The sequence below is a fragment of the Sciurus vulgaris genome (assembly GCF_902686455.1).
Source record: "Sciurus vulgaris genome assembly, chromosome: 6".
Lineage (NCBI taxonomy): Eukaryota > Metazoa > Chordata > Mammalia > Rodentia > Sciuridae > Sciurus > Sciurus vulgaris.
Window position 1 is genome coordinate 38,818,378 of NC_136466.1, and position 27,516 is coordinate 38,845,893.

A 27,516-nucleotide genomic window follows, 5' to 3' on the forward strand; every position below is an offset into this window, starting at 1 on the left:
GAGTATATAATTGAGCATCCTATTAGAATTGAGTCTGCTAGCTTATTTTGTAATCAGAGAACATATTCAAACTTTGAGCTCGACTGAGTTTCTTTCTTTTTTTTGGTGCTGGGGATTGAACCCAGGACCTTGTGCATGCAAAACAAGCACTCTACCAATTGAGCTATATTGACCCAGCCTCCCAAACTGAGTTTTTTGAGGGAGAAATGATCTTGGTTATTTATTTATTTATTTGGTACTGGGGAACAAACCCAGGGATGCTTAAACATTGAGCCACATTCCAGCCCACTTTTTGTTTTTGCTTTTGGATAAGTTCTTGCTAAGTTGTTTAAGGCCTCAGTAAGTTGCTGAGGCTGCTGTGATCTTCCTCCTTTAGCCTCTCAACATACTGCATCACCATCCCAGCTGAGAGGGAAGTTACCTTAATCATATCTATATCCCCAGAGTGTAGCCTAGCTTGGTGTATAGTAAATGCTGTTTAGTGAGGGATGAATGATTGAAAGTGATAGTTTGGCAGGTTTTTATTATAGTTCAGTTTCATAAAAGGATTCTCTAAAAGAAAAAATGTGCTCCAGAATATGAAAAGCTAACTCTTGTGATTCATGACCTTACCCTCCATTCTTCTTGCTGAGGCAATTAACTGATTTGGAATAGCCCTGAAGGGACTTCAGAGGCCTGGTAGAGGTGAGTCACCGAGAACCTGAAGTGGCATAGCTGGTTAGATGATCAAAGTTTTATCTTTGACTTAAAGTTAAATATTGGTTATTTGAATTGGGAGCTATAAGTGAATTTCAAAAGTATTCACCACTTCATTTTATTTATTCTAGGCTAAAACTGTGCAGTCATTTATTCATTTATTATTTTATGCCAATCCCTCTATAGATCCATTTCCTTCTTCCTTCCTTCTTCCATTTTTCTCTCCCTTCCCTTCTTTCTTTTTTTTAAACTTTATATATTTTTAAATGTGGTGCTGAGGATTGAACCCAGTGCCTCACATGTGCTAGGCAAGCACTCTACCACTTAGCCACAACCCCAGTCCTCCCCTCCCTTACTTTCATCCTTCTGTTCCCTTCTCTTCTCATCCCGCTGAGAATCAAACTCTGGACCTTGCACATGTTTGGTGTGTGCTCAGTCACTCTACTGTATTCCCAGCCCTAGACATTTAATTTTAATCTTCATATTATTTCCATTTTTCAAATGAAGATAGACTTGAAGTTCAGAGAAGTTAAGTAACTTATCTGAATTTCCCATCTCTTAGTATTAGAGTTAGTGTAAGGATTAATTCATACTTAGTTTTGTACAAAATCAAAGCATACATCAAAATTCTTGCAAGCTGTACTCTTCTGTTATATGAGAGGGATGGGGATATATGATGTTAAGACAGGAGAGAGCATGGCTTCAGGAAAAGGCATTAGAATAGAAGCATTTTTTTTCCTGTTGTTTTGAAGAAATCACTTATTTGTGTTGGAGAGTCAGTTTGGTTTTTTAAAAAGGCAGATTTAAAACTTAGGTTAATATGAGCAAAATTTGTTTTTTTTTTTTTTTTTTTTTGGTTGGCACTGGGAACTGAACCCTGGGCCTTCTGCTTGCTTTGCAAGGCTCTACCACTGAGTTACACCCCCAGTTTTGTTTCTTTATTTTAAACTTAAGCTAACTCTGGACTCAAGTTTAGTATTATCCATTGAAGAAAAAAACAAACAAACAAGAAAAATACACTGATGACCTGCATTTTAACATCATTGTTTTTTTACTCAGTTAAAGATGTAGGGTAGGCACAGAAGCTTATGATGTGTTTATATTGAAGGGACCAGAGACAACTTGTATTTGTTAAGTTATAGTGTAAAGGTGTTATCAAGTTGCAGTGAAAAAGTGTTTCAGCGTTTGCCTGTTGAAAGTTTATAGGCAGAATTCCTTGTTTAATAACAGTATTGTGTCAGGATTAATTGATATTAATGAAATTAAAGTTTGAAATAGACATTTTTTTCTTTCTGTATTGTGATCTAGTTAAGAGCATAGGCAGAGTTGAACCACTCTGACTCACTTCCCCCATTTCTTAGCTTCAGTCCTGTATCTGTGACGATGGGATAGCAGTAGTCTTTAATTGTCACTGAATATTCCTAGCAGTTTCTTGAAGTTAGGTGTCTGATAAATGCTTACTTATTTGTCCTGTGAATTAAACAACATTGAAATCGTATATAGTAAGTTACCACTTGCTGGATTGAGGGTCCTGCCTCTTGTTAGACTGTTTGTCCTTTTTTCACCTAAATATATACTTCTTTCCCCCAAATAAACTCAGCACTGTGATTTCTACCACATAACAATGGTCGTATGATGTATTTCTGTATATATATATATATATATGTATATATATTATTATTATTTTTTTTTGAACCCAGTGTGTTGCACATGCCAGGCAAGTGCTCTGCCACTGAACTACAACATCAGCCTGATGAATTTATTTTCAAGCTTGACTGTTCTTATAGAAGCATTTAGGGAGCTTTTTAAAAATGATCTAATTTACTAGCTATCCCTTCCCAGATGAAGTGAATCTGAATTTCCAATTTGGTGGGTCCCCAGGGGGAGAAAATTGGGCATCTATTAATATTTAAAAAAATATTTGTAGATGTTGATAGGCCTTTATTTTGTTTGTTTGTTGTTTGTTTATTTATTTATTTATTTATTTATTTATTTATTTATTTATACGTGTTGCTGACGATTGAACTTAGTACCTCACACATTAGGCAAGCGCTCTACCACTGAGCCACAACTCGAGCCCCAACATTTTTTTTTTTTTTTTTTTTTTTTTTAATAAAACTTCTCAGATGATTCTGATGTGCAATTAGGGTTGAAAACCATTGATCTACTTTTTCTAGTGCATAATTCATGCAAGGCACAGAATAAAGCGAAGTCAGAGGAAAAATATGCCTCATACCTTACCTAGCAGTTATTGAACAATATAATGTTATGTGAGAATTACTGGGTGCATAGTAGGTTCTCAGACTTTGAGAAAAAAAAATATGGGAGGAAGAAAGACTATGCAGAATAAAAGAGATTTATGTCAGAATTTTTTTTTTTTGTTTTGGTATTTGGATAAAGTACCAGTGTACTTTATCATTGCACTGAGCTACATACCCAGCCCTTTTTATTTTGAGAAGGGTCTCCATAAGTTACTGAGTTCCTGAGGCTAGACTCAAATTTGGACTCCTCCTGCCTTAGCTCCCTGATAACTGGGATTGCAGGTATATACCAATGTGCCCAACTGGTCAGGAATATTTTGGCACTTAATTATATATTGTATATAAAATGCCTGTGGTCAGTGTTAGGAAATGCCCCAATATTCGAGCTTAAAGAGGTCCCTGAATTAATGTTTAAGTCATTCAGTTTCAATATAATATAAAGGTACAACTGCATACAACAGTTTCTTTTATTGCCTCAAGCCCAGAGGAGATAGTTTCTTCCCATCTTTTAACTTTCCTGGGAGGTTACAGTTCAGAATTGCCCTCTGCACTGTTACCAAACCTATTTTATTTATGGAATGAGGATTTATAAGACATAATTCAGAGGACTAGATTAGCAGGAATGCCACGGCCTTATGTTGCCTTATCCATCATACTCCAGGCTGAGCCCTGCCCCCACTTTTTTGGGCATTATAGTTATACATAATTGTTGAGTTCATTTTGAGAAAATCATGCATGCATGGAATTTAATTTGCTCCATTTCATTCCCCATTCTCCCCCATCCCCCAGCTTCTCTCTGTAGTCACCTAGCCTGAACCTTACCATGTGGTCCTCAGTGTGTTTCTCTTACTCATCTGGCAGCTTCTCTGCTTCCCAGTCTTTACCGGTTCAGTTCCTTGCTTTTCTTCTGCCCTTTTCCAAATCTTTGGTGATGTCCTTTGATTTCTTGTCCAGGCTTTCTCTTTGATCTGTTGTTCCTGGGATCTCACCAGTAATCAAGGGGGCATTTCTTACTTGTCCAATACCATTTAACTTTTACTCAATTATGTTTAGTCCTTATGTTGTGCATATTAATATTTGTTGTAGTAGCGTCCTAAATAAAAAATGATCTTTAATAGTAGGAGCAAGAGATGTTATCTTTAAGGTCATTAACATGAAAAATAGTGCGTCACTGTCAGAAGATGAGATGGCTTTGATTGACGTTATTTGAGAAAGAAAGGGTCTTTTTACCCTGGTCTAGAAGGAAGGATGGGGAAATATTTAGACGTGATATAATGAATGTATAGGGTAAACTGAGACAAGAGAAATGGAATATGAAGGGATATGTATTGTTTACACTCTGATCATGATTTAGCATGCAGAAAAGAAGTATGTGGGAAATTAGGTAGGTGGGCACCCGAGGGTCAGTTTATTGAGGGCCTTGGGGCTGGGGAGATAGCTCAGTTGGCAGAATGCTTGCCTGTCAAGCACCGAGGCCCTGGGTTTGATCCCCAGCACCGCAAAAAAAAAAAAAAAAAAATAGAGGGCCTTGAATATTACTTGGCTAAGTGGTGTATATAGTTGCTTCATTGAACAGTAGGATGGTGTCTGAAACAGGAGGATTCCAAGTTCAAGACCAGCCTGGGTAACTTAGCAAGACCTTGTCTCAAAAGAAAAAGACCTGCTTAGGTTGAATACTCCTGTGTTCACTCTCAATACGGCAAAAATACACATGTATGTACGTGCACAAGTAAAAGGGACTGGGGATATATTTTAGTGATAGTGGACTTGAAACCCTGGTTTTAATCCTTAGTACCATGAAAAATTTTTAAATGAAAGTGATAGCACTGGAATTGTGCTAAATTTAGGATGATTGAGAGATCTTAGAATGGGTGTGTGTTGGGAACTTTCATTACGACTTAAATTATTTCAGAGTAGAAATAAGGAGTGTGTTATTATTGTTGTTGTTATTATTTTTGTGGTGCTAGAGATCAAACCCAGGGCCTCGTGTATGCCAGGTTAACACTATTCCACTGAGACACATCTCTAGCCCTTGTAAATTCTTTTAAAATTTTGTTGGAAATAGATGTTTTTGTGTTGTTTTTTTTTTTTTTTTTTTGGACCCATTGTTTGAACTCAGAGGCATACATCCATTGAGTCACATCTCCTTTCCCCTTTTTTATTTTTTATTTTGAGACAGGTTCTCATGAAGCTACCTAGGGCCTCCCTAAATTGCTGAGGCTGACCTCAATCTTGTGATCCTTCTGCCTCAGCCATCTCAATAGCTGGGAAGACAGGTGTGTGCCCCAAGTAGATGTTTGACAGTTGTTCCTGTACCTATGACAGCCGTAAAGTAGATGGATAATGAAATGTCCACTTGAATTGCTTTTTAAAAATTATTTTTAGTCAGGCATGGTGGTGCAGGCCTGTAATACCAGTTACTCAAGAGGCTGAGGCAGAAGGATTGAAAGTTCAAGTCAGCTGTAAGCAATTTAATGAGACCCTGTCTTGGGTTAAAAAAAAAAAAAGTTGGGTTCAGTCTCTAGTAAGCCTTCCCCCCACCCCCCCAAAAAGAAATTATTTTTAGGTTGATTGCTTAGAATTTCAAGTATTTTTCTTTAAGCAGTGATAAATGGCAGCTAAATGTTTTTGTTTGTTTTTTGGGGTACCAGGGAATGAAGTCAGAGGCACTCGGCCACTGAGCCACATCTCCAGCCCTATTTTATATTTTATTTAGAGAAAGAGTCTCACTGAGTTGCTTATTAGTTCTTTGTTTTTGCTGAGGCTGACTTTGAGCTCACCTGCCTCAGCCCCCCCAGCCACTGGGGTTACAGGTGTATGCCACTATGCCCGGCTGTTTTTTTTTTTTTTTTTTTTTTTAAAGAGACTTTTGGGCTGGGATTATAGCTCAGTGGTGGAGTGCTTGCCTAGTATATGTGAGACGCTGGATTCGGTTCTCAGCACTGCACATAAATAAATAAAGGTCCATCAGCAACTACAAAAAAATGTATATTAAAAAAGAACAAAAAACAAAACTGCCGGGCATGGTGGCACACACCTGTAAACCTAGTAGCTTGGGAGACTAAGGCAGGAAGATTTTAAGTTCAAATTCAGCCTCAGCAGTTTAGTGAGGCACTGAACAATTTAGCGAGACCCTGTCTCTAAATAAAATATAAAAAAAGGACTGGGGATGTGGCTCAGTGGGTTAATTGCACCTGGATTCAAACCCTGGTATGAGAGGTGGGGTGGGGGGAAGAAGAGGGAATCTTGCTCTGTTTGTTACCTACCCTGGTCTGGAATGCCTGGGCTCAAGTGATCCTCTTGCCTCAGCTTCTTGAGTAGCTGAGATTACTGGTGTAAGCCATCTTCCCTGACTTATTCTTCTTATTTATTTTCTCCTATCTTGTTCTTACAGTAATTGAAATAATGTGCAGTTGCCAACAAATATAGTGAATAATAACAATATTAGAGCAGCTGTTTTTTTAAGTTTTTACTATGTGTCAGGCCTTTTTTAACAGCTATGAAGTGTGACTCCATGTTGATAGCCTGTGCTTTTAATAACTTTAACAATACTGTACCACAAAATAATGGCTTAATATTAATAGTTAAGACCATCAAATTGAAATGGAACTTTTGACTATTGCTTCTTTGGTCTGAATAAGGCTTGAGTAGAGAGGAGGAAGAATATGCTTCTAATTTCAGGTTTTGAATGATATAAATGCAAGCTAAAATATATGGTACTTGCACATATCCAGCTATTGGCACTTAAGTACTAAGGTTTTCATTTTAACTCATCAATACTTCCAATATCCCTGAGTAGTAGGTCCCACTTCATCACCATTTTATAGATGATATAAATGGGGACAGAGACATTTTCAGATTCTTTGAAGATAATTCAATTCGGAGGATGATAGTGCTAATTTCCTTGGTTCACCTTACACCCTATTCCTAGGAAATTCTGCCCTGTTGGATTTCTCTGCATACATTTTTATTTTGTCCTGTGGAGCCAGTGTACATTAAATTTACTTAGAAATATCATGCAATATTAATTTGTGAAAAACTCCATTAAATTAGACACTTGTAAATTCTTAAAATGGTAAGTTTTATATGAATTTTGTCTCAGTGTAAAAGTGTATCTGAAAAAATAATGCAAGTAATAAGTGTTGAGTGTAGAAAAATTGCAAAGTCTAGATGAACCAAAAAATTCACTTGACATACCAGGCTTGCTGGGAGCATATCTGTAATCCCAGCTGCTCCAAAGACTGAGGCAGGAAAATCCACAGTTCAAGTCTAGCCTTGAACTTAAAAGTGCTGGCCTAGTATGCACCAGGTCCTGGGTTCAGTATCTAGTTAATTCTATACCAATTAAAAGAAATTTTATGATAACATTCAGAGATTTAGTTATCGTGACTTTTATCCTTCCAGTTTTCTGTATGTATATTTACAAGTGAAAATGTATGTCTTTATACAATTTGGGATCATAATATATATTTTTGTAAACTTTTTTCTATTTTGTATATGTGTACGTATGTATAAAATTTGAGTATAAATTTGCACATCCCTTTGTATTGATGTTATATAATTTAACCAAGTCCCTCTTCAACATCTAGGTCATTTCGTGACTTTTTAAAATGACATGAAAGATCTGAGGGTATTGCTCAGTATTTGTGAGGCTCTGCATTCCATTCCCAGGGCTGCACCTCCCTCATCTCAGACCAAAGTGATGAGAATTAGGCACACTTAAAAGTGTTGCTTTTTTGAACTTTGTCAGTTATGTCATTGTTTCTGTTAAACTTCAGCTGTTGCCTTCCTCTTTGGCTCAAGAAAGGTTTGCTGGCAAACCAGCATATGTATTGACAACTCCTAGAGAACAGTGTTAGTGACTTTATGTGAATAGACACTTTAGTCATTTGTTCTTCACATGGAGAATATTTGAACTTCCAATAAGTTTGGGGAGGTGGAAGTTATTTTAAACATTGTAGAAAATTCTTTTGTAAAGTATAGAATTCTCATGCAAAGAAACTTCTGATTCAGCAGATCTGAAAATTTGTATTCTGGGAATTAGATTGATGTAATGTGAAAAACATTTTTAGTAGAGTGGTTTGAACTATGACTGTTGTTTTGGTACCTTTATTATGAACCAAGGGCAAACAACTTAATTTCTGCCTCAATATAAAGTATGGAGAGAATTGCCTTCCTAGCCCTATGGTCAGAAACTGCTATGAGGTCATGAGATAAAATTATTGCCTGTTAAGTGTTCAGCAGTGTCTGCTTTGTATTGTGCCCAAATGTAGCTGGCTAGATCACTGTCCTTAGTATAGTCACTTGACTAAGAATTAATTGTTCAGTGTGTGATTTGGTCAAGATGTATAATGATACCTCTTCAGTTTTGATTTTAATGAAATATCATAGGTTTTTTTTTTTTGTCGTTTTTACGGAGAAGTCTAGAGGAACTGAGGATTCTAGAATGATTTTTAAACACTTAACACCTTTTTAATGAAGGCTTATGTTGAAAATTGCTGAAACTGTTGCTTACAGTAACAAACTATTAGAAGTGAATTTGTTTTTATTTGTGTTTGGAAAGATTGAAATTAAAGCCAACAGAGGTTTAAGAGAGTTTTGTTGTTGTTTTGGTAGTGCTGGAGATTGAACCCATGGTTTCACATATGCTAGGCAAGTGCTCTGTCACTGGCTGCATTCCCAGTTTGAGGAATATTGATTAGTGAGCTTTCTATAATCTAAGGGTTACTCCACAGTTTTGCTGAATCCCAAATTTATTTGTATACCTGGGTGTCTGAATTGTATTTCATGCCCCCATGATGAATAATTGGGAAAGAAACACTTCCATTATACAGTAGAGAAATATTTGTTTTGAATGGTAAGAGTTCTTCCACCATTAAAGTGTCTAGGAGAGTAATTCGTAATCTGAAGGTTGCTTAGGGAACTGAAGTTAAATAGCCTCTGACTAAATTTCTTTCTTTCTCTCTGACTGTTCTAGGGATTAAACCTAGGGGTAGTTTACCACTGGACTATATCCCCAGCTTTTTTTATTTTGAGACAGTGTATCACTAAGTTGCCAGGACTGACCTCAAACTTGGTATCCTATTTTAGCCCTAGTTGCTGGCTACCACTTCTGACCTGTGACTAAATTTTGATGTGCTATCCGTTTGTTGACCATCTTAGAAGTTAAGACATTTAATGTGAATGTATTTTTAAAGACAATTAAGAGTTTTGTGGCCAGGTGCAGTGGCACATGCCTGTAATCCCAGTGTCTCAGGAGGCTGAGGCAGGAGGATCAAGAGTTCAAAGCCAGTCTCAGCAAAAGTGAGACACTATGCAACTCAATGAGACTCTGTCTCTAAATAAAATACAAAATAGGGCTGGGGATGTGGCTCGGTGGCCGAGTGCGCCTGAGTTCAATCCCCAGTACTAAAGAAAAATAAATAAATAGAAGGATGATGGTTCTTACACTTTTTGATAGATGCTTTAGTGGATATAGTAAGGCACCTAATTCTGCTGCTTAGGACACATGCTTGTTCGTATTGGTTCAGTTAAATTTTTTTTTTTTTTTTTTTTTACTGAACATATATTTTGTTTTAGAAAATGATCCCCCCCCTTTTTTTGGGGGGGGTACTGGAAATTGTACTTGGGTACTTGACCACTGAACCACATCCTGAGCCCTAATTTGTATTGTATTTAGAGACAGGGTCTCACTGAGTTGCTTAGGGCCTTGCTTTTGCTGAGGCTGCCTTAGAACTCGATCCTTCTGCCTCAGTTTCCCAAACTGCTGGGATCACAGGTGTGAGCCACTGTGCCCAGCAAATAATCCCATTTCTGAAGGTGAATGATACTTTGTCCTCATAGTTTAGGGACTGGTGGAGTAGATAAATTGATAATTCAATATGATGATGAGTTAAGAGGCATAGAATAAACCTGCTTGATTGCACATGTTTATAATGCCACCAACTCTGGAGGCTGAGGCAGAAGGATTGCTAGCCAAGGAAACTTAGAAAAACTCTGTCTCAGAATAAACTTTAAAAAGGGATGTAACTCATTGGTAAAACACACCCAGGTTAAATCCCTACCACTACCACCACCACCCCAAAAAAAAAAATAAATAAATAAATAAATAAAAATAAAAGCATAGAGTATAGGGAAGAAGCACTTGGCCAAGAAAATAAGTCTTCTTGAGGACACCTGGGAGTAAGAAAGGAATGCTAGGTGGAGAGAATGTGGAAAAATAATGACTACCATTTATAAGAGGGAGGTGTGGACAGTGTAGTGTAAGTCTTTTGAGGTGATGAATGGTGAAATGGGTGGCAGTGGTCTCACCAAGCGGCCTAGGCTGGCGTTCAACTTTACTTCCTCCTACCTGAGCCTCCTAAGTAGTTGGGATTACAGGGCGAATGCCACTTTGCCTGATGCCTTTTTGTGGTACTGGGAATTGAACCCAAGGCCTTATACATGTTAATATGCATTCTCCACCTGCAAAGCTTTTTTGGACTATTATTATCTCTTAAAGATTGCTCTGAGAAATTTGTTAGTAATGATAAAACTAGTCAATTTCCTTCCCCAAGAATCGTCCCCCTTCCACCTTAGCAATTATAATATTTTATTCCATTTCTTTCTTCCATGTAGAGCATTAGTTCCTTGGGAACATGTTCGTTCTACCCTCTGAGTTCTGTGCCTTTCTGCATATCTATAAAAAGTTTTAAATATAAAGAAAAGTATTTTCCTTCAAAATAAATGCTTAATGTAAAAAAAAAAGTTGAGTTTTCTATAAATTTACTCCCTAAGAATAATTACTGTTTATTTTCTAAACATAGCATGTATTTGAATGAAATATGATCTGATATAAATTACTATTTTTAATCTAGTCAGCAAATTTTACCATAGCATATAGTATACTACTACTATCTGATATTCTACCTTCCTGGAATAGCTAAGATCATGGTCTCTACTGTAAAGTCACCTGAGGTTCTGTGGTATTATTAAAACATTGCACCATAATGGTGGTGACTTGGTAGGCTGGTGCAGAAGTATTGCAAGTTTGAAGCCATCCCAGGCAACTTTGTTTCAAATGAAAAATATAAAAAAGGGCTGAAGATATAGCTCAGAGGTAGAACTCCTCTGGGTTTAGTAGTATGGTAAAATAAACAAACAACAACAACAACAAAAATACATTGCGTCCTTAAGGTGACTAGAGGAGCAGCTGGCAAAATTTAAAAACCTGTTTAGCAACTTAGTGTGTGTGCGTTTATCTGGTGCTTGGGAGTGAAACCCATGGTCTTACTCAGAGTAGGTAAACACTCTACCACTGAACTACACCCATAACCTTCTTTTTATATATTTTTTTTACCTATTGTGTAAATCAGTCACAATTAAAGACAGTTTAGGGACTGAGGTTGTGGCTTAGTGGTAGAGCACTTGCCTCGCATGTATGGGGCACCACTGGGTTCAGTTCTCAGCACTCAAATAAATATTATTATTATTATTTTTTTTTGGTCAGCACTCATATAAATAAATGAATAAATAAAGGTCTATCAACAATTAAAAATATTTTTTAAAAAGACAGTTTAAAAAGGAAGAAAAAAAAATCATGACTCCAAAACTTAATCTTTTTGGATCATGATATTGGGGGTGGAATCCAGGATGTGGTGCATGCCAGGTGTGTACTCTATCCCTGAGCTTCATTCTCAGTCCTTTTTACTTTATTTTGAGACAGGTTCTTACTTACTTGCTCAGGCTGGCCTAGAACTTGTCATCCTCCTGCCTTAGTCTCCTGAGGTTTTGTATCATTTCTGACTTCTCATAATAGTTTTGTTTTTTTCCTTGAAGTACTGGGGACTGAACCTATGGCACTCTACCACTGAGTTATGTCTCTAGCCTTTTTATTTTGAGACAGGGTCTCCTTAATTTACAGAGGCTGACCTCAAATTTGGGATACTCCTGCCTCAGCCTTGCTCAAACCTCATCCAGCCTTGCCCAAACCTCATCCACGCTGCCCACATTCTTGTCATAGTTTTTAATGACTATTGGTAACACACCAGCATGTTGTTCTAACTTAGCCTTATTTCTGTTCCAGTTTTTTAATTTTTTGTTCTGGGGATTGAATCAGAGACACTTTACCACTGAGCCACACCCTCAGCCCTTTTTTGTATTTTATTTAGTTGCAGAGTCTCGCTGAGTTGTTTAGGTCTTCACTAAGTTGCTGAGGCTGGCTTTGAACTTGTGATTCTCCTGCCTCAGCCTCCTGAGCCACTGGGATCATAGACATGTACCACCATGCCCAGCTGAGTCTTAGTTTTGAATGGTAATTTACACATCATTGAATTAGCTCAATCTTTTTGAATTATCCATCATTTATTTGAATTATCTGGATGAGTTCATTCAACACACTTTTTATTGAATATTTAATTTGGGTCAGGTAGATGCTGTTTAGGCATTAAGTAGGTAGGATTGAGTCTGATGGAAGAGCTTACCAAGCCCTTTTTAAGACATCACACAAAAAATTATAATATTTTTTATGTCTCCTTTGAATAAGCAAACAGAGGAGTTTGCTCTTAGTCCAAGTATCCTAGATATTTCTTTTGGGCCACGTAGGAATACCTCAGTATACTTGGAATTTCCTTTGTGATATAACATATTAGAAGCGCAGGCTTATTAATAAATACATAACTGAGCTGGACTGGGTGGTGCACTCCTATCATTCCAGTTACTTGGGAGACGAAGGCAAGAGTATCTCAAGTTTGAGGTCAGGCAGGACAATTTAATGAGAACTTGTCTTACAATAGAGCTGGGACTGTAACTCTGTGGTGGGACACTTGCCCAGCACGTTCTAGGCCCTGGGTTTAATCCGTAGTACTGCAAAATAAAACAAAATTCCCACAAAACTGTCTTCTTGCCTGGTGTTGTGGTGCATTCCTATAATAGCAGTTGCTTAGGAGGCTAAGAGGCCAGCTTGGGCAACTTAAGACCAAAAAAAAAAAAAAAAGGGCTGTTGATAAATGTAGCTCTGTGGTAGTGTCCTCGGGTACCAGAGGAAAAATAAAAGTGACTTCCTTTTTTTCCTGCGTAGTACCAAGGTTTGAGCCCAGAGGTGCTTAATCACTGAGTCACATCCCCAGACCTTTTTTATATTTTATTTAGAGATAGGGTTGGAGAAAATCATGCTAAGCCAGTCTCAAAAAAACAAAGGACAAATGATCTCACTGATAAGCGGATAATGACACATATAGAGGGTGGGAAGGGGGCAAGAATGGAGGAAGGAGGGACTCTATAGAGGGGTAAAGGGGGGGAGTGGTAGGGGGAAAAATAACAATGAATCAAAAACTATTACCCTAGGTAAATGCATGATTACACAAATGGTATATCTCTACTTCATGTACAAACAGAGAAACAATATATCCTATTTGTTTACAATAAAAATGAATTAAAAGGGACAAAAGACCTGAACAGATATTTCTTAAAAAAAAAAAAAAAAAAAATAGAGATAGGGTCTTGCTAAGTTGCTGAGGCTGGCTTTGGACTCCTGATCCTCTTGCCTCAGCCTTCTGAGCCTCTGGGATTACAGGCATGCACCACTGTGCCCTGCAAATGTGACTTTTTATGGCAGGAGATTTATACTATTTGTGGGGTATTAAAAAGCCTGGGTATGGTTAGCTGGAATGGAGTTATTTAGATCAATTAGGCATATTAACTTTGAAGAAAGATTCTGTCAGTGTCTCTGCATTGGACAGTATCAAGGAGTTTGTTTCATAATGTATTCATAATGAATGATTTCCTTTGGAGTCAAGCAGTACAGTCTTCTGCATATCTTCCCCTGCATGTCCTGGTACAAACCAGGTCAGTTACATTGACATCACTAGAGCTTAACCTATAATAATTTTTAAGATTTTTTTCATGACAGCTGTTACCATAAACTAGCTAATAGAAATATCTGTTTTTGAAGGGTAGAGAATATTTTTTCTCCTTGATGTTGTGATGGAAGGTCTTGGTATGATTTCATTATTTCAGGTTTTTTTTTTTTTTTTTTTTGGAGGTGGTACCAGTGATTGAACTCAGAGGCACTCAATTGCTGAGCCACATCCTCCCCAGCCTATTTTGTATTTTATTTAGAGACAGGATCTCACTGAATTGCTTAGTGCCCTACTGTTGCTGAGCCTGGCTTTGAACTCTCGATCCTCATGCCTCAGCCTCCTGAGCTGCTGGGATTACAGGCGTGTACCACTGCAGCTGGCTATTTCAGTTTTTTTATTCTGAATCAAAACAGCTTACATTTAAGTCTGTGGATAGAGTAATTTTATAAACCAAATATATATTGAGAATTTATATTTGTGAAGTGAAGTGAAATTTTTTTTTCTTTTTTTTTTGCGGTACTGGGGATTGAACCCAGGGCCTTATGCTTGTGAGGCAAGCACTCTACCAACTGAGCTATATCCCCAGCCCAAGAATTTATATTTGTAAAGGGCTATCTGTAAAGGGCTATGTTGTGAACAACACGGCAAAGTAAGTTAGTTTTATTTTGTCATAGTTGCCTAGCTATGGTGTTTTCATCTGAATTTTTAGGCATTGCCTATTCTGAAGGCTAAATAGTAAGATGATACTGTTTCACAAGGTTTTGATTCTTACTGATGCTCCATGTTTTGTCTATCTAAAGTGTCAACCCAAGAAAAAGTCTACACCTCTGAAGTATGAAGTTGGAGATCTCATTTGGGCAAAATTCAAGAGACGCCCATGGTGGCCCTGCAGGATTTGTTCTGATCCATTGATTAATACGCACTCAAAAATGAAAGGTAATAACTTGGCAGTTGATTGTATAGTTTAAAATAGATGATGGGATTATAAGTTGCAGTTGCCTTTAGTATAAACCAGTTTTTGTTTTCTTTAGCAATAGTCCATTTATTCCTTTGAGAATTTTATGAATAAATTGTTACTAATTTATTTTATCTTGTTAAAAGTTTATTTTGCACAGTCCAATGTTCTCTCTGATACACAGCTGCTAACACAGTAAGGGGCAAGGAGGGAAGAATAAAAGTTCATTGGATTAGACAAAGGGGAATGAAGGGAAGGGAGGAGGGATAAAAATAGGAAAGACAGTAGAATGAATCAGACATAACTTTCCCATGCTCATATATGAGTATACAACCAGAGTAACTCCACATTATGTACAACCACAAGAATGGGAAGTTACACTTCATGTATGTATAATATGTCAAAATACATTCTATTGTCATGTATAACTAAAAATAACAAATTTAAAAAAACTAGAAAAAATATTGCTAAGGGGAAAGTGAGTTTATAAAGAATTTTAATACAAATATTCAAGTATAAATAGATATAATTTTGAGATATAGACCATGTGGTGGGAGTTTGTGTGCATCTGTTTTACTTTTTACATTTTATTTGTAGTTTTTGTGCATTGAACATGTACTTAACAAAGTTTGTTTTTAAATTATTTTACCCAAATAAAGTATGTCTTAAGTATAGCCTTCAAATAAAAAGATTGTTTTGCTGAAAGATTTAAAAATGCTCATTCTAGATACTAGTAAAATGTTAGACTATTTACCCACAATTTACATTGTCCAGAATATTATTTCAGTGTATTTATGTTTCAATTTTGGTTTTCAGTTTTGTATAATTTTTGATAATTTCAAAGCTGGAACGGTTATAAATAATGCTTATGTTTTAAATTTTTAAATCTCGAAGTAGTTCCTTTAATTACTGTAGGTTTTTACTTGGTTCATCTACTTGAATGTGAGGCACTTTCTCTTTAAGTTGCTGTAAGGATGACTGAAACTTGATCTTAAACTCTTTTCTATTAAGATGGCTTGTGATTTTATTGTTTAATATATGAATTTAGGGGCTGGGGTTGTAGCTCAGGTAGAGCATATGTGAGTCACTGGGTTTGATTCTCAGCACTGCATGTAAATAAATGAAATAAGGGTTCATCAATAACTAAAAATATTTTTAAAAAATATGAATTTAGTTTAATTGTTTATTTTGAGACAGGGTCTTGCTGTGTTGCTTAGGGCCTCACTAAGTTGCTGAGGCTGGCTTTGAACCTGCAATCCTCCTGCCTTAGACTCTCAAGTGTTTGGGATTATAGGAATGCATCACTGTGCCTTGGCTAAAATTTAGTTTTTGAATAGGTCTTATGTTAAAACAAAACAAGACACAACTCATTTCCTGTTTTGCTGTCATGTATCCCATTCTTTCTTTGTATCAATAACCAGTTATTAGTAATGTACCTTTTCAGTTTTTTTATTTTAATGTAAATCCTATTACATATTTTATTCTCCCCCCTTTCTATTTTAACATAAAAGTTGCATGTTGCACATGTATTTTGTAACTTTCTTTTCTAATTTCTTACAAATTTTTCCATATTGGTGCATTGGAAATTTTCTTATTATTTTTTACAGTTGAATATTTTCCTACTTTCTGAATATGTTGTACTTTAACTTAGTCCCCTCTTGATTAATATTTAGGTTATTTTTATTATTATTATTATTATTTTTTTTTTACAGTGCTGGGGATCGAACCCAGGGCCCTGTGCTTGTAAAGCAAGCACTTTACCAACTGAGCTATCTCCCCAGCCCCCTAGGATATTTTTACAAATACAATTATATGAAAGATTTCATGTTGTTACAAAGACAATTCATACATACATTCATACATACATGTACATACATTGTCCAAGTTGAGATCGCTGAATTCGGTTTTATAAGTTGAAAATAATTTTTGTGAGTGTGTTGAGGATCAAAATCAAGGCCTTATGTATGCTAAGGCTGTGCTCAAATTCAGAGTTACACCTCCCCACCCTTATATTTTGAATATTGAATATTGAGTTTCCCCAGAGACCTTTATAAAGTTCATTGTTTTAAAAACTGATCCTGGGGAAGCTGGGATTGTGGCTCAGTGGTAGAGCACTTGCCTAGTACAGATGAGACACTGGGTTTGGTCCTCAGCACCACATAAAAATAAAATAAAGGTATCGTGTCCTCCTACAACTAAAAAATTATAAATTAAATAAACAAAACAAAAAAGTGATCCTGGGGCTGGAGATGTAGCTCAGTGGTAGAGTGCTTGCTTGCCTACTATGTGTGAGGTTGTGGGTTTGATTTGTACCCCTGCAAACAAAATCCAATATCTTATTCTTCAGCTTGTTTGGACACTTCATTTCTGCTAATTGAGAATTCTTTCAGTCCTCCTTTTCTTCTAACCTCCTTGTCCTTTCATATTCATTGTGTTGTTCCTGTCTCTCTCACCTCTGGTATTCTTTATGCATACTAGTTAAGTTCATGCTATGTATGTACATGGTAGTGGTTGAATGCTGTGCTAGGTGCTAAGATCCAGTAATTGGCAAAGTACATCAATCCTGCTTGCCCTCATGGGAAATTAGAGTCTAGTAAAAGAGATAAGGCACTAGGTAATAATAATATAGATATTACTTAACTGAGAATTGTGTCCAGGGATAAATTTTGGTGTGTAATCAATGATATAGCAGGGGCATTTAACCTGGGCTCTTGGTCTGGAAGTATTCTAAAGTAGTTTTGCTAGTAACATTTTTTTTTTTTTTTTTGAATGTTTTTTGGTGTTGAGATTGAATCTCAGACCTTGCTTATAGTAGGCAAGCACAGTAGTGTTATCTTTGATCTGAGACTCAAACAATGAATTAGATTTAAATGTGTAGAGGAGGAAAAGACTACAGGAACAGAATGTAATACATGCTGTGGCCCTGAGAGATCTGCAGGCCACAGAGTAATGAGGGGTGGCAGTATGTGAGGCTTGAATGTAGATATATGCCCTAACATGCAGTGCTTGTAGAGTTTTTAAACATTTCATATTTTATTGTTAGAAGAATGGTATACCTCAAAAGTCTATGAGCAAAGTTTGATATCTAAGCTTTGCTTTTTAAAAGTTCACTCTGGCTGCAATGTGGAAAATGAACTGGAAGGGACATAAATAAGAGGGACAGTTAAAAGCATCAGTCAGGTGGGCCGGGGATATAGCTCAGTTGTAGAGTGCTTGCCTAGCAAGCACAAGGCCCTAGGTTCAATCCCCAGCATCGCAAAGAAAAAAAAAAAAAAAGCATCAGTCGGTACATTGATTAAAGGTGAGATGGAAGTTTCAAATGGCAAAGAATTATTTAGGATATAAAATTTATCCTTGAAATAGATGGATAATGGGGAGTGAGGGAGCATGAAATCTCAAGGTTTCTAGACTCATGTTTCTATATTTCAGATACAGATACCTCACACGTTTTGATGGAACATCTATAACTTAGAAGTACCTTCTACTTTTTCCGATTGGTTGGAGCCATGGGAAAGCTTGATTGAGATTGCCTTAGTACAAAATATGCATTGACAAAAAGGGTGACTTTGAGGCAGCTAACAGTTGAGGTCTATTATTGAGGAGACTAAGCATGCAAAAGAAAGAAAAAGACTGAGGCTGAGTGCCATGGGTGCACACCTGTAATCCCATATACTTGGCAGTTTGAGGCAGGAAGAGTGCAAGTTCAAGACTAGCCTGGGCAATTTAGCAAGACTCTGTCTCAAAGTATAATTAAAAAGGACTGGGGGTGTAGTTCAGCCATAGAGCGCCCTTGGGTTCAATCCCCAGTATCCCCCCCTCCCCAGGCCTCCCCTCCTCCAAAAGAAAAAAACTTAGGTAGAAGAAAACCTGAAGAATGTGGTATCTGGTGACTAGAATATTTTAAGAAAGAAATGTTCAGTTTTGTTGAATATTGCCTAGACATAAAATGTCCATTTGTTACAAGGAAATAGATACCACAAACTTTTTGGTGGTTCAGTTGTGGCAGAAATTGAATCAGACTAGTTTGAGGGAAATGTGGAAAAGGGAAGTTGTTATAACTAAAGAGGTATATGAGATTCAGATAGAGTTTTAAAAATGGAATTGTTTGGGGTTGGGGATGTAACTCAGTGGTAGACAACTTGCCAAGTATGTGGAAGGCCTTGGGCTTGATCCTTCCCACTGCAAGGAAAGAAACGAAAGATAGTATTGATAATACAGTTAGTTCTGCTGAGAAGTACTGACTATACTGGAAATAGACTGAGACTAAACACATGGGATCAGACTATAAGGATTCTGAGAAGGAATACAGAAGTATGGCCTTCATGGGAGGAAGAGCACCCTTCTAGTGTTAACATTAGGGGATTCCTGAGGGTACTGGTGATTGTAGGTCTAATACAGAATACTTGAAAATTCCTATCTGGCCTATTTTTATAAGTCAAGAATGTGGTCACACCAGCTACTGCTGGCAGGAAGATACCATGTTTTGGGAGTATATAAAAGATTAATATTATTTTTTGAAATTTAAATAAGCTTCCCAGAAAAGGTGACTTTAAATAGCTCCCTATTAGAGAAATAGTAAAACTTGTCTAAATAGATCCATAAAAAAAAAAAAATTTTTTTTTTTTTTTTTTTTTTAATGATACTGTTGATTGAACCCAGAGGTGCTTTACAACTGAGCTACGGATCTGGACCTTTTTTTAGTTTGACACAAGGTCTCGCTAGATCCCCCTCCCACAGGTCTCCTAAGTTACTGGGGTTTTTTTTTTTTTTTTTTTTTTTTTTTGGCAGGTGATACTGGGGATTGAACTCAGCCACATACTGGGGATTGAACTTGACCACTGAGCCACATCCCAAACCCTATTTTGTATTTTTAAAAAAATTTTGATTTTTTTAATTTTTAAGATTTATTTTTATTGTAAACAAATGGTATGTATTTTATTTAGAGACAGGATTTCACTGAGTTGCTTAGCACCTTGCTTTTGCGAGGCTGGCATTGAACTCAAGATCCTCCTATCTCAGCCTCCTGAGCTGCTGGAATTATAGGCATGCACCATCATGCCTGGCCTCTTTGTATTTTTAATTTTTGTTTTTTTATCCTTACAGTTTATGATAAACTGTTAGTCAATCAAATGTTGGTAAGCTTAATTAGTACTCTTAATAGTTCTTGGTAATTTGTCCTCTAACCTCGTTTTATTCTGTTCATCTCCTTTATGGCAGAAACCTAGTAGAACCACCAGTTTTGCCATTGCCACTGCCCAACATAGTAAATGTTGGATGGCTACTGTCAAAATAATCCTGCCGTCCACCACACTAAAACTATGACCACTATTAATATTTGACTTGTTTTCACCAGTGTAATTCTCTCCTCCAACTTTTTATTTAGAAAATTTCACACCTAGGGGAAAGTTGAAGAACACCCATGTATACTTAGATTCAAGGAATTACTACTTGGCACCAATTGATTTTTAATTGATATCAGTGTAAAAATTGAAAGAAAAAAAAAACACCCTAGTGTTTATATTGTGATTATTTTAAACTTGGAATCTTCCTGCCTCGGCTTCCTGAGTCACTGGGATTATAGGTGTGCACTACTGCATCAGGCTAAAACATTTCTTTGTGTGTGTGTGTGTGTGTTGCTGGGGATCAAACCTTGACTGGTTCATGCTAGGCAGGTGTTCTACTGAGCCATCCGTGCCCCTTTTAAGTTTTTTTTTTTTTTTTTTTTTTTAATCAGATTCAGTGCTTACCAATTAAAATGTCAAGTAGTTTTAAGAGAACAGGCTGCTCTTGCTGTTCCTTCCCCAAAGTACTTTCAGTTCTTTTAGCTGGATCTTCTTGATACTTCTGAATCTCAGAGTTCCATTCCTTTGGATTTTTATGTTTCCCACTCCAACTTCATCATCCTTCTATCTTATTATAATTTTGGTTAGGAGTTTAGTTCGGTTTATACTTCACGTTAACAGTACACATAGCTGAGTCATGTAGTACTTACTTTGCATTTATAGCCTTTTCTCTCCTTATTTTCTTTTTCTTGCAATTACCACAGAGAATGAGAGAAGGGGGAGGGTTCTTAGTATCCTGTGTACTTAGCTGTTTTTAGAGTAAAACTGTGCTAGATTTTTGTTTGTTTAGTGATTTAACCCGGGGGCAATCTGTCTCTGAGCTACATCCCCAGATCTCTCGCTCTCTCTCTTTTTTAATATATGTATTTTTGGGCTGGGGATATAGCTCAGTTGGTAGAGTGCTTGACTTGCAAGCACAAGGCCCTGGGTTCAATCCCTAGCACCACCCAAAAAAAAAAAAAAAAAAAAAATATATATATATATATATGTATGTATTTTTGAGACAAGGTCTCATTAAGTTGCTTATTGGGGCCTCGCTGAATTGCTGAGGTGGCTTTGAATTTATGAGCCTCCTATGTTAGCCTCCTCAGTTGCTGGGATTACAGGTACATACCACCACACCCTGCTAATTTTTTATATTCTCCACATGATTTGATACATCAGATAATTTGTCATTTTTCTTATCTTGAGGAAGTTTTACCCTACAGTCCTTGTTTTGTTTTGTTTTGTTTTTTTGATCCTGGGGATTGAGCCCAGGGGTGCTTAACCATTCAACCACATCCCAGCCTTTTTATTTTAGTTTTGAGACAGTGTCTTGCTTAGGACCTTGCTAAATTGCTGAGACTGGCCTTGGATTTGTAATCTTCCTGCCTTGGTGGGTTCTTGCAGTTGCTGGGATTATAGGCTTGTGCCACCATTCCCAGCTTCTCCCTAGATTCTTAGATATTATATAGTTCATTTGAGTTACTCTTTGTGCCTGGTGAACAACCACCTTGAAGATTGCCATCAGCTCTCTGTTGTGTAAGATTCCCATTTTGAATGTAGACTAAATTATTTTCTGAAAAAGGTAAATTTTTTTTGAGATTTGCTTTATCTGAATATGTCTTTATTTTCTTAATATGTATTTGATAGTTTGGCTGATACCTGTTACTAGGTTGGAAATGATTGATTTTTTTGTTTTTGTGTGGGGTTAATGCTGGGGATTGAACCCAGGGCGCCACACAAGCTTGTAAAATGCTGTACCACTGAGTCATATCCCTAGCTCTGGAAATCACTTTTCCTCAGAATTTTGAAGTTACTGCTCCATTATCTTCTAGTATGTGACTGAGATAATCTGATTCCCTTTTATATGTGACTCTTGTCCTTTTATTCTGAGTGCATATATATAGTCTAATTTGTTGGTCTCCATAGTTCACAAGGCTGTCCCTTGGTATATTTTGTTTTCATTTATTATACAGGTTACTTAGTGAGTCCTCTTACTCATTTAGGTGTTTTAGTTCTGGGATGATGTCTAGTTATTTCTTGGACTCTTTCCTTGACTCAGTTTAGTCTTGTTCTGTGACTCTTATTCAAATGTTGACCTTCCAGTACTGAACTTAATAATTTTTTCATCTTCTTTCTTCTTTGTTACATTTTTATTCTTTATTTTAGAGATTTCCTCAACTTTGTCTTCAGACCCTTTTCTGAGTTTTGTTTTGTAATTTTCAAAATTCCTTTTTGTTCTCTGCATCCTATTTTATCAATGCAATATCCTTTTTTATTTCTGAGAATATTAATGATAGCTTTTAAGACATTTTCTTCTTTGTACATTGTCTATTCCAGTTCCTTTTTACTTTTGGATGGGGATTGAACCTAAGGGTATGTGATCACTAATTACATTCCCAGTCCTTTTTATTGTTTAATTTTGAGACAGGGCTTTGCTAAGTTTGAGGGTCTCACTAAGTTGCTAAGACTGATCTCAAACTGGGTGATCTCCTGTCTCAGCCTCCCAGATTGCTGGAATTACAGGTGTGTGCCACCATACCTGACTTTTTTTTTTTTTTTAAAGGTACTAAGGATTCAGTGGGGCCTTCTTGAGTGTGCTAGACAAAGACTGTAACACTGAGCGATGACTCTAGCTCTTTGTTTACTAATTTACCTTTATTCATTTTCTTTCTGTTCTGGTATGGGGAAGCTCTTAATCTTTTATGTTTGAGGCTTTCCTCAAACATAAAATATGTTCAAATATGAGGACTAAGAAGCATATTGGCATTTGTGAGTGTGTGGTGCTTGTCAGTCTTTAATTTTCCTTGTAAATGACTCCTCCCCCGTGTTTTTGTTGGTGTTCTCTCTGTTTTTTCTGAGATTTCTTTGAGAAGAATCTGGCTTTCAGTGCTCTGGGAGCAAACTGGGGAGATGACTAGGTAGTTTTAGAATTCAGTTCACTCATTCCCTCCTTTTTTGTTGTACATTCATATTCCTAGACTATGCTTAGGGTTGCTTAATCTAGAAACTTCTCATTTTACTCTCTAGTGGAATAACCTCTGTCCTCTAGGAAGATCTGGTGGTTTGTAGTAAAGAAATAAACTGCTTGATAACTTTCAATGTCTGTATTTCATCATCTAGACACTAAAGGTACCAGATGTTGCCAGTTTCTGGGCCCTTTCAGGATGCTGTGGTATAAATATGGTTGGGTTTTAGCTTTGCTCATTGACATAGGGTTTTGTTAAATAAGCTCATATAATATTTTCCACCCACTTTCCAGCTTCCAAAACTTTGTGGCATACCTACAGAGCTGCCTTGTTCTTTCTGCCTAAAAATTTTTATTATCAATTTAAGATTAGATTTGAAAAGAAGAGAATTTAAGCATGTTTATTCTGTTATCCCTCTTTACTTGCAAATATACTTTTTTTTGGTTTTTAAAATTTTTTAATAAAATTAGTGGGGCACAGTGCTGTATGCCTGTGATCCCAGACAAATTTAAGGCCAACTTGGACAACTTAGCAAGACCCTGTCACAAAATTTTACAAGGATGGCAGAGGGGGAAGGGAGATGTTAGGGATGTAACCTAGTGGTAGAATACCCAGGATTCAGTTCCTTGTACCAGGGGGGAAAATTGATAAAATTAATAAACTTATCACAAGACTAGCAAATATACTTTTTTTTTTTTTTTTTTTTTTTTTTTTGCGGTGCTGGAGATCAAATCCAGGGCCTTGTGCTTGCTAGGCAAGCACTCTACCAACTGAGTGATGTCCCCAGCCATGCAAATGTACTTTATCTTTATTTGGTACTGGGCTTTATACACAGGGATACTTCCACTAAGCTGCATTCCTAGTACTCTTTATTTTTTTTGAGGCAGGGTCTTACTAAGTTGCTTTACTGGATGTTGAAGTTAGGATCCTCCTGCTTCAGAGTTGATGGAATTATAAGTGTGCACCTCAAGCTTGGCCTAATTTTTACTTGAATCTAATTTCAAACAATCTTGATTTAGACTCTTCTTCTAGGGTACCTGAATCAAAGCAATTTGGGGGTAAATTAGGTTGCTTCTCAGCTTTTCTCCGGGGTTCATCATTCACCTTTTTAGGGTAAATTCTTAATACTGGGTTTCATCTTTCTACAGTTTTTTTCTCTGTTTTATCTTTTGTGATCTTTTTAAAAACTGATTTTACTGATTTTATTTATTTTGGGGTGAGCTTCAGATGGGAGCAAAAGTAAATCTTGAAACCGAGTTATTCTTTTTAAGATATCTATTTAAACACCATTCAGTATTTTAAAAAGAGATTTTTTTCTGGGCTGGGGAGATAGCTCAGTTGGTAGAGTTCTTGCCTTGCAAGCACAAGGCCCTGGGTTCAATCCCCATGCTGCAGGGGGGGAAATTTTTTTTTTCTTTATATTTTTAAGTTTTTTTTTTTTTTTTTTTTCCCGTTGTAAGTGGATACAATACTTTTATTTATTTTTGGTACCAGGGACTGAGTCCAGAGGCACACTGAGCAACATCCCCAGTCCTTTTTGTTGTGTTTTATTTAGAGGCAGGGTCTCACTGAATTGCTCAGTGCCTTGATAAGTTGCAGAGGCTGGCTTTGAACTTGCAGTCTTCCTGACCTGCCTCCTTATCTGCTGAAATTATAGGTGTGAACCACCACCCCGGCACTTTATTTCATATTAATGTGGTGCTGAGGATTGAACTCGGTTCTTCACATATGCTAGGCAGGTGCTCTATCGCTACAACTCCATCCTCCTCTTTTTTTTTTGCTTTTTATTTTTATTTATATGTTTATTTATTTTATTTCAGTAAATCTTTATTAATAAGACAACAGTCCAAAATGAGCAATATATGTGGACTATATTTGTTCGCATCTTTTAGGACAGGTGGACATAGCTTCTCTTTGACTTCCTGACAGAAAGAAATGCAAACTCTTTTATTTATTTATTTATTTATTTATTTATTTTTATTGTAAACAAATGGGATACATGTTGTTTCTGTTTGTACATGGAGTAACAGCATACCATTTGCATATTCATACATTTACATAGAGTAATGATGTTTGATTCATTCCGTTATTTTTTTCCTTCCCCCCCACCTCTCTTTTCCCTCTATACAATCCCTCCTTCCTCCATTCTTGCCCTCCTCCCACCCCCCATTATGTGTCACCATTCGCTTATCAGTGAGATCATTTGTCTTTTGGATTTTTTAGATGGGCTTATCTCACTTAGCATGATATTCTCCAATTTCATCCATTTGCCTGCAAATGCCATAATTTTATTATTCTTTATGGCTGAGTAATATTCCATTGTATATATATATACCACAGTTTCTTTATCCATTCATCAATTGAAGGGCATCTAGGTTGGTTCCATAGTATGGCTATTGTGAATTGAGCAGCTATGAACATTGATGTGGCTGTATCTCTGTAGTATGCTGATTTTAAGTCCTTTGGGTATAGGCCGAGGAGTGGGATAGCTGGGTCAAATGGTAGGTCCATTCCAAGTTTTCTAAGGAATCTCCACACTGCTTTCCAGAGTGGCTGCACTAATTTGCAGCCCCACCAGCAATGTATGAGTTTACCTTTTTCCCCACATCCTTTCCAACTCCTATTGTTGCTTGTATTCTTGATAATCGCCATTCTAATTGGAGTGAGATGGAATCTTAGTGTAGTTTTGATTTGCATTTCTCTTATTTCTAAAGCTGGTGAACATTTTTTCATATGTTTGTTGATTGCTTGTAGATCTTCTTCGGTGAAGCGTCTGTTCATTTCCTTAGCCCATTTGTTGATTGGGTTATTTGTATTCTTGGTGTACAGTTTTTTGAGTTCTTTATGTATTCTGGAAATTAGTGCTCTATCTGAAGTATGAGTGGCAAAGATATTCTCCCACTCTGTAGGCTCTTTTTTCCCATTGATGATAGTTTCGTTTGCTGAGAGAAAGCTATTTAGTTGAATCTATCCCAGTTATTGATTCTTGCTTTTATTTCTTGTGCTTTGGGAGTCCTGTTAAGGAAGTCTGATCCTATGCCAACAAGTTGAAGATTTGGACCTACTTTTTCTTCTATAAGATGCAGGGTCTCTGGTCTGATTTCCAGGTCCTTGATCCATTGTGAGTTGATTTTTGTGCAGGGTGAGAGATAGGGGTTTATTTTCATTCTGTTGCATATGGATTTCCAGTTTTCCTAGCACCATTTGTTGAAGAGGCTATCTTTTCTCCATTGCATATTTTTGGCACCTTTTTCTAGTATTAAAAAATTGTATTTATTTGGGTTTGTGTCTGTGTCCTCTATTCTGTACCATTGATCTACCTGTCTCCTTTGGTGCCAATACCATGCTGTTTTTGTTACTATTGCTTTGTAGTATAGTTGAAGTTCTGGTATTGCGATACCCCATGTTTCATTCTTCCTGCTAAGGATTGCTTTAGCTATTCTGGGTTTCTTATTCTTCCAGATGAATTTCACGATTGCTTGCGCTATTTCTGTAAGGTACGTCATTGGGATTTTAATTGGAATTGCATTGAATCTGTATAGCACTTTTGGTAGTATGGCCATTTTGACAATATTAATTCTGCCTATCCAAGCACATGGGAGATCTTTTCATCTTCTAAGGTCTTCCTCAATTTCTTTTTTCAATGTTTTGTAGTTTTCATTGTAGAGATCGTTTACCTCTTTGGTGAGATTGATTCCCAAGTATTTTATTTTATTTTTTTGAGGCTATCGCAAATGGGATTGTTTTCCACATTTCCCTTTCAGCTGTTTCGTCGCTTGCATATAAAAATGCTTTAGATTTATGCGTGTTGATTTTGTAGCCTGCTATTTTGCTGAATCCATTGATGAGGTCTAGAAGTTTTCTGGAGGAGGTTTTTGGATCCTCTAAATATAGAATCATGTCATCAGCAAATAGTGACAGCTTAAGTTCCTCTTTTCCTATTCGTATCCCTTTAATTTCTTTAGTCTGCCTAATTGCTCTGGCTAGAGTGTCAAGGACAATGTTGAATAGAAGTGGCGAAAGAGGACATCCCTGTTTTGTTCCCCTTTTTAAAGGGAATGGTTTCAGTTTTTCTCCATTAAGAACGATGATGGCCATGGGCTTAGCATAAATAGCCTTTACAATGTTCAGGTATGTTCCTACTATCCCTATTGTTTCTAGTGTTTTGAGCATGAAGGGGTCTTGTATTTTGTCGAATGCTTTTTCTGTGTCAATTGAAATAACTATATGATTCTTATCCTTAAGTCTGTTGACATGATGAATTACGTTTATTTATTTACGAATGTTAAACCATCCTTGCATTCCAGGAATGAACCCCACTTGATTGTGGTGCACAATTTTCTTAATATGTTTTTGGATACGGTTTGCCAATATTTTGTTAAAGATCTTTGCATCTATATTCATCAAGGATATTGGTCTAAAATTTCTTTCCTTGATGTGTCCTTGCCTGGTTTGGGTATGAGGGTGATATTA

The 27,516-nt window shown here is 36.7% G+C and overlaps 1 protein-coding gene across 17 annotated transcripts in view; it reads left to right on the top strand.

The window, feature by feature from the left end:
- NSD1 (nuclear receptor binding SET domain protein 1) overlaps nucleotides 1-27,516 on the top strand; it is a 153,142-nt gene that overhangs the window by 26,544 nt on the left and 99,082 nt on the right. For all 17 annotated transcript variants that reach the window (XM_079144620.1, XM_079144612.1, XM_079144622.1 and 14 more), the window contains one exon: nucleotides 14,596-14,731. In XM_079144620.1, coding sequence (XP_079000746.1) covers nucleotides 14,596-14,731 — 136 coding nt within the window. The remainder of the gene's footprint in view (nucleotides 1-14,595; nucleotides 14,732-27,516) is intronic.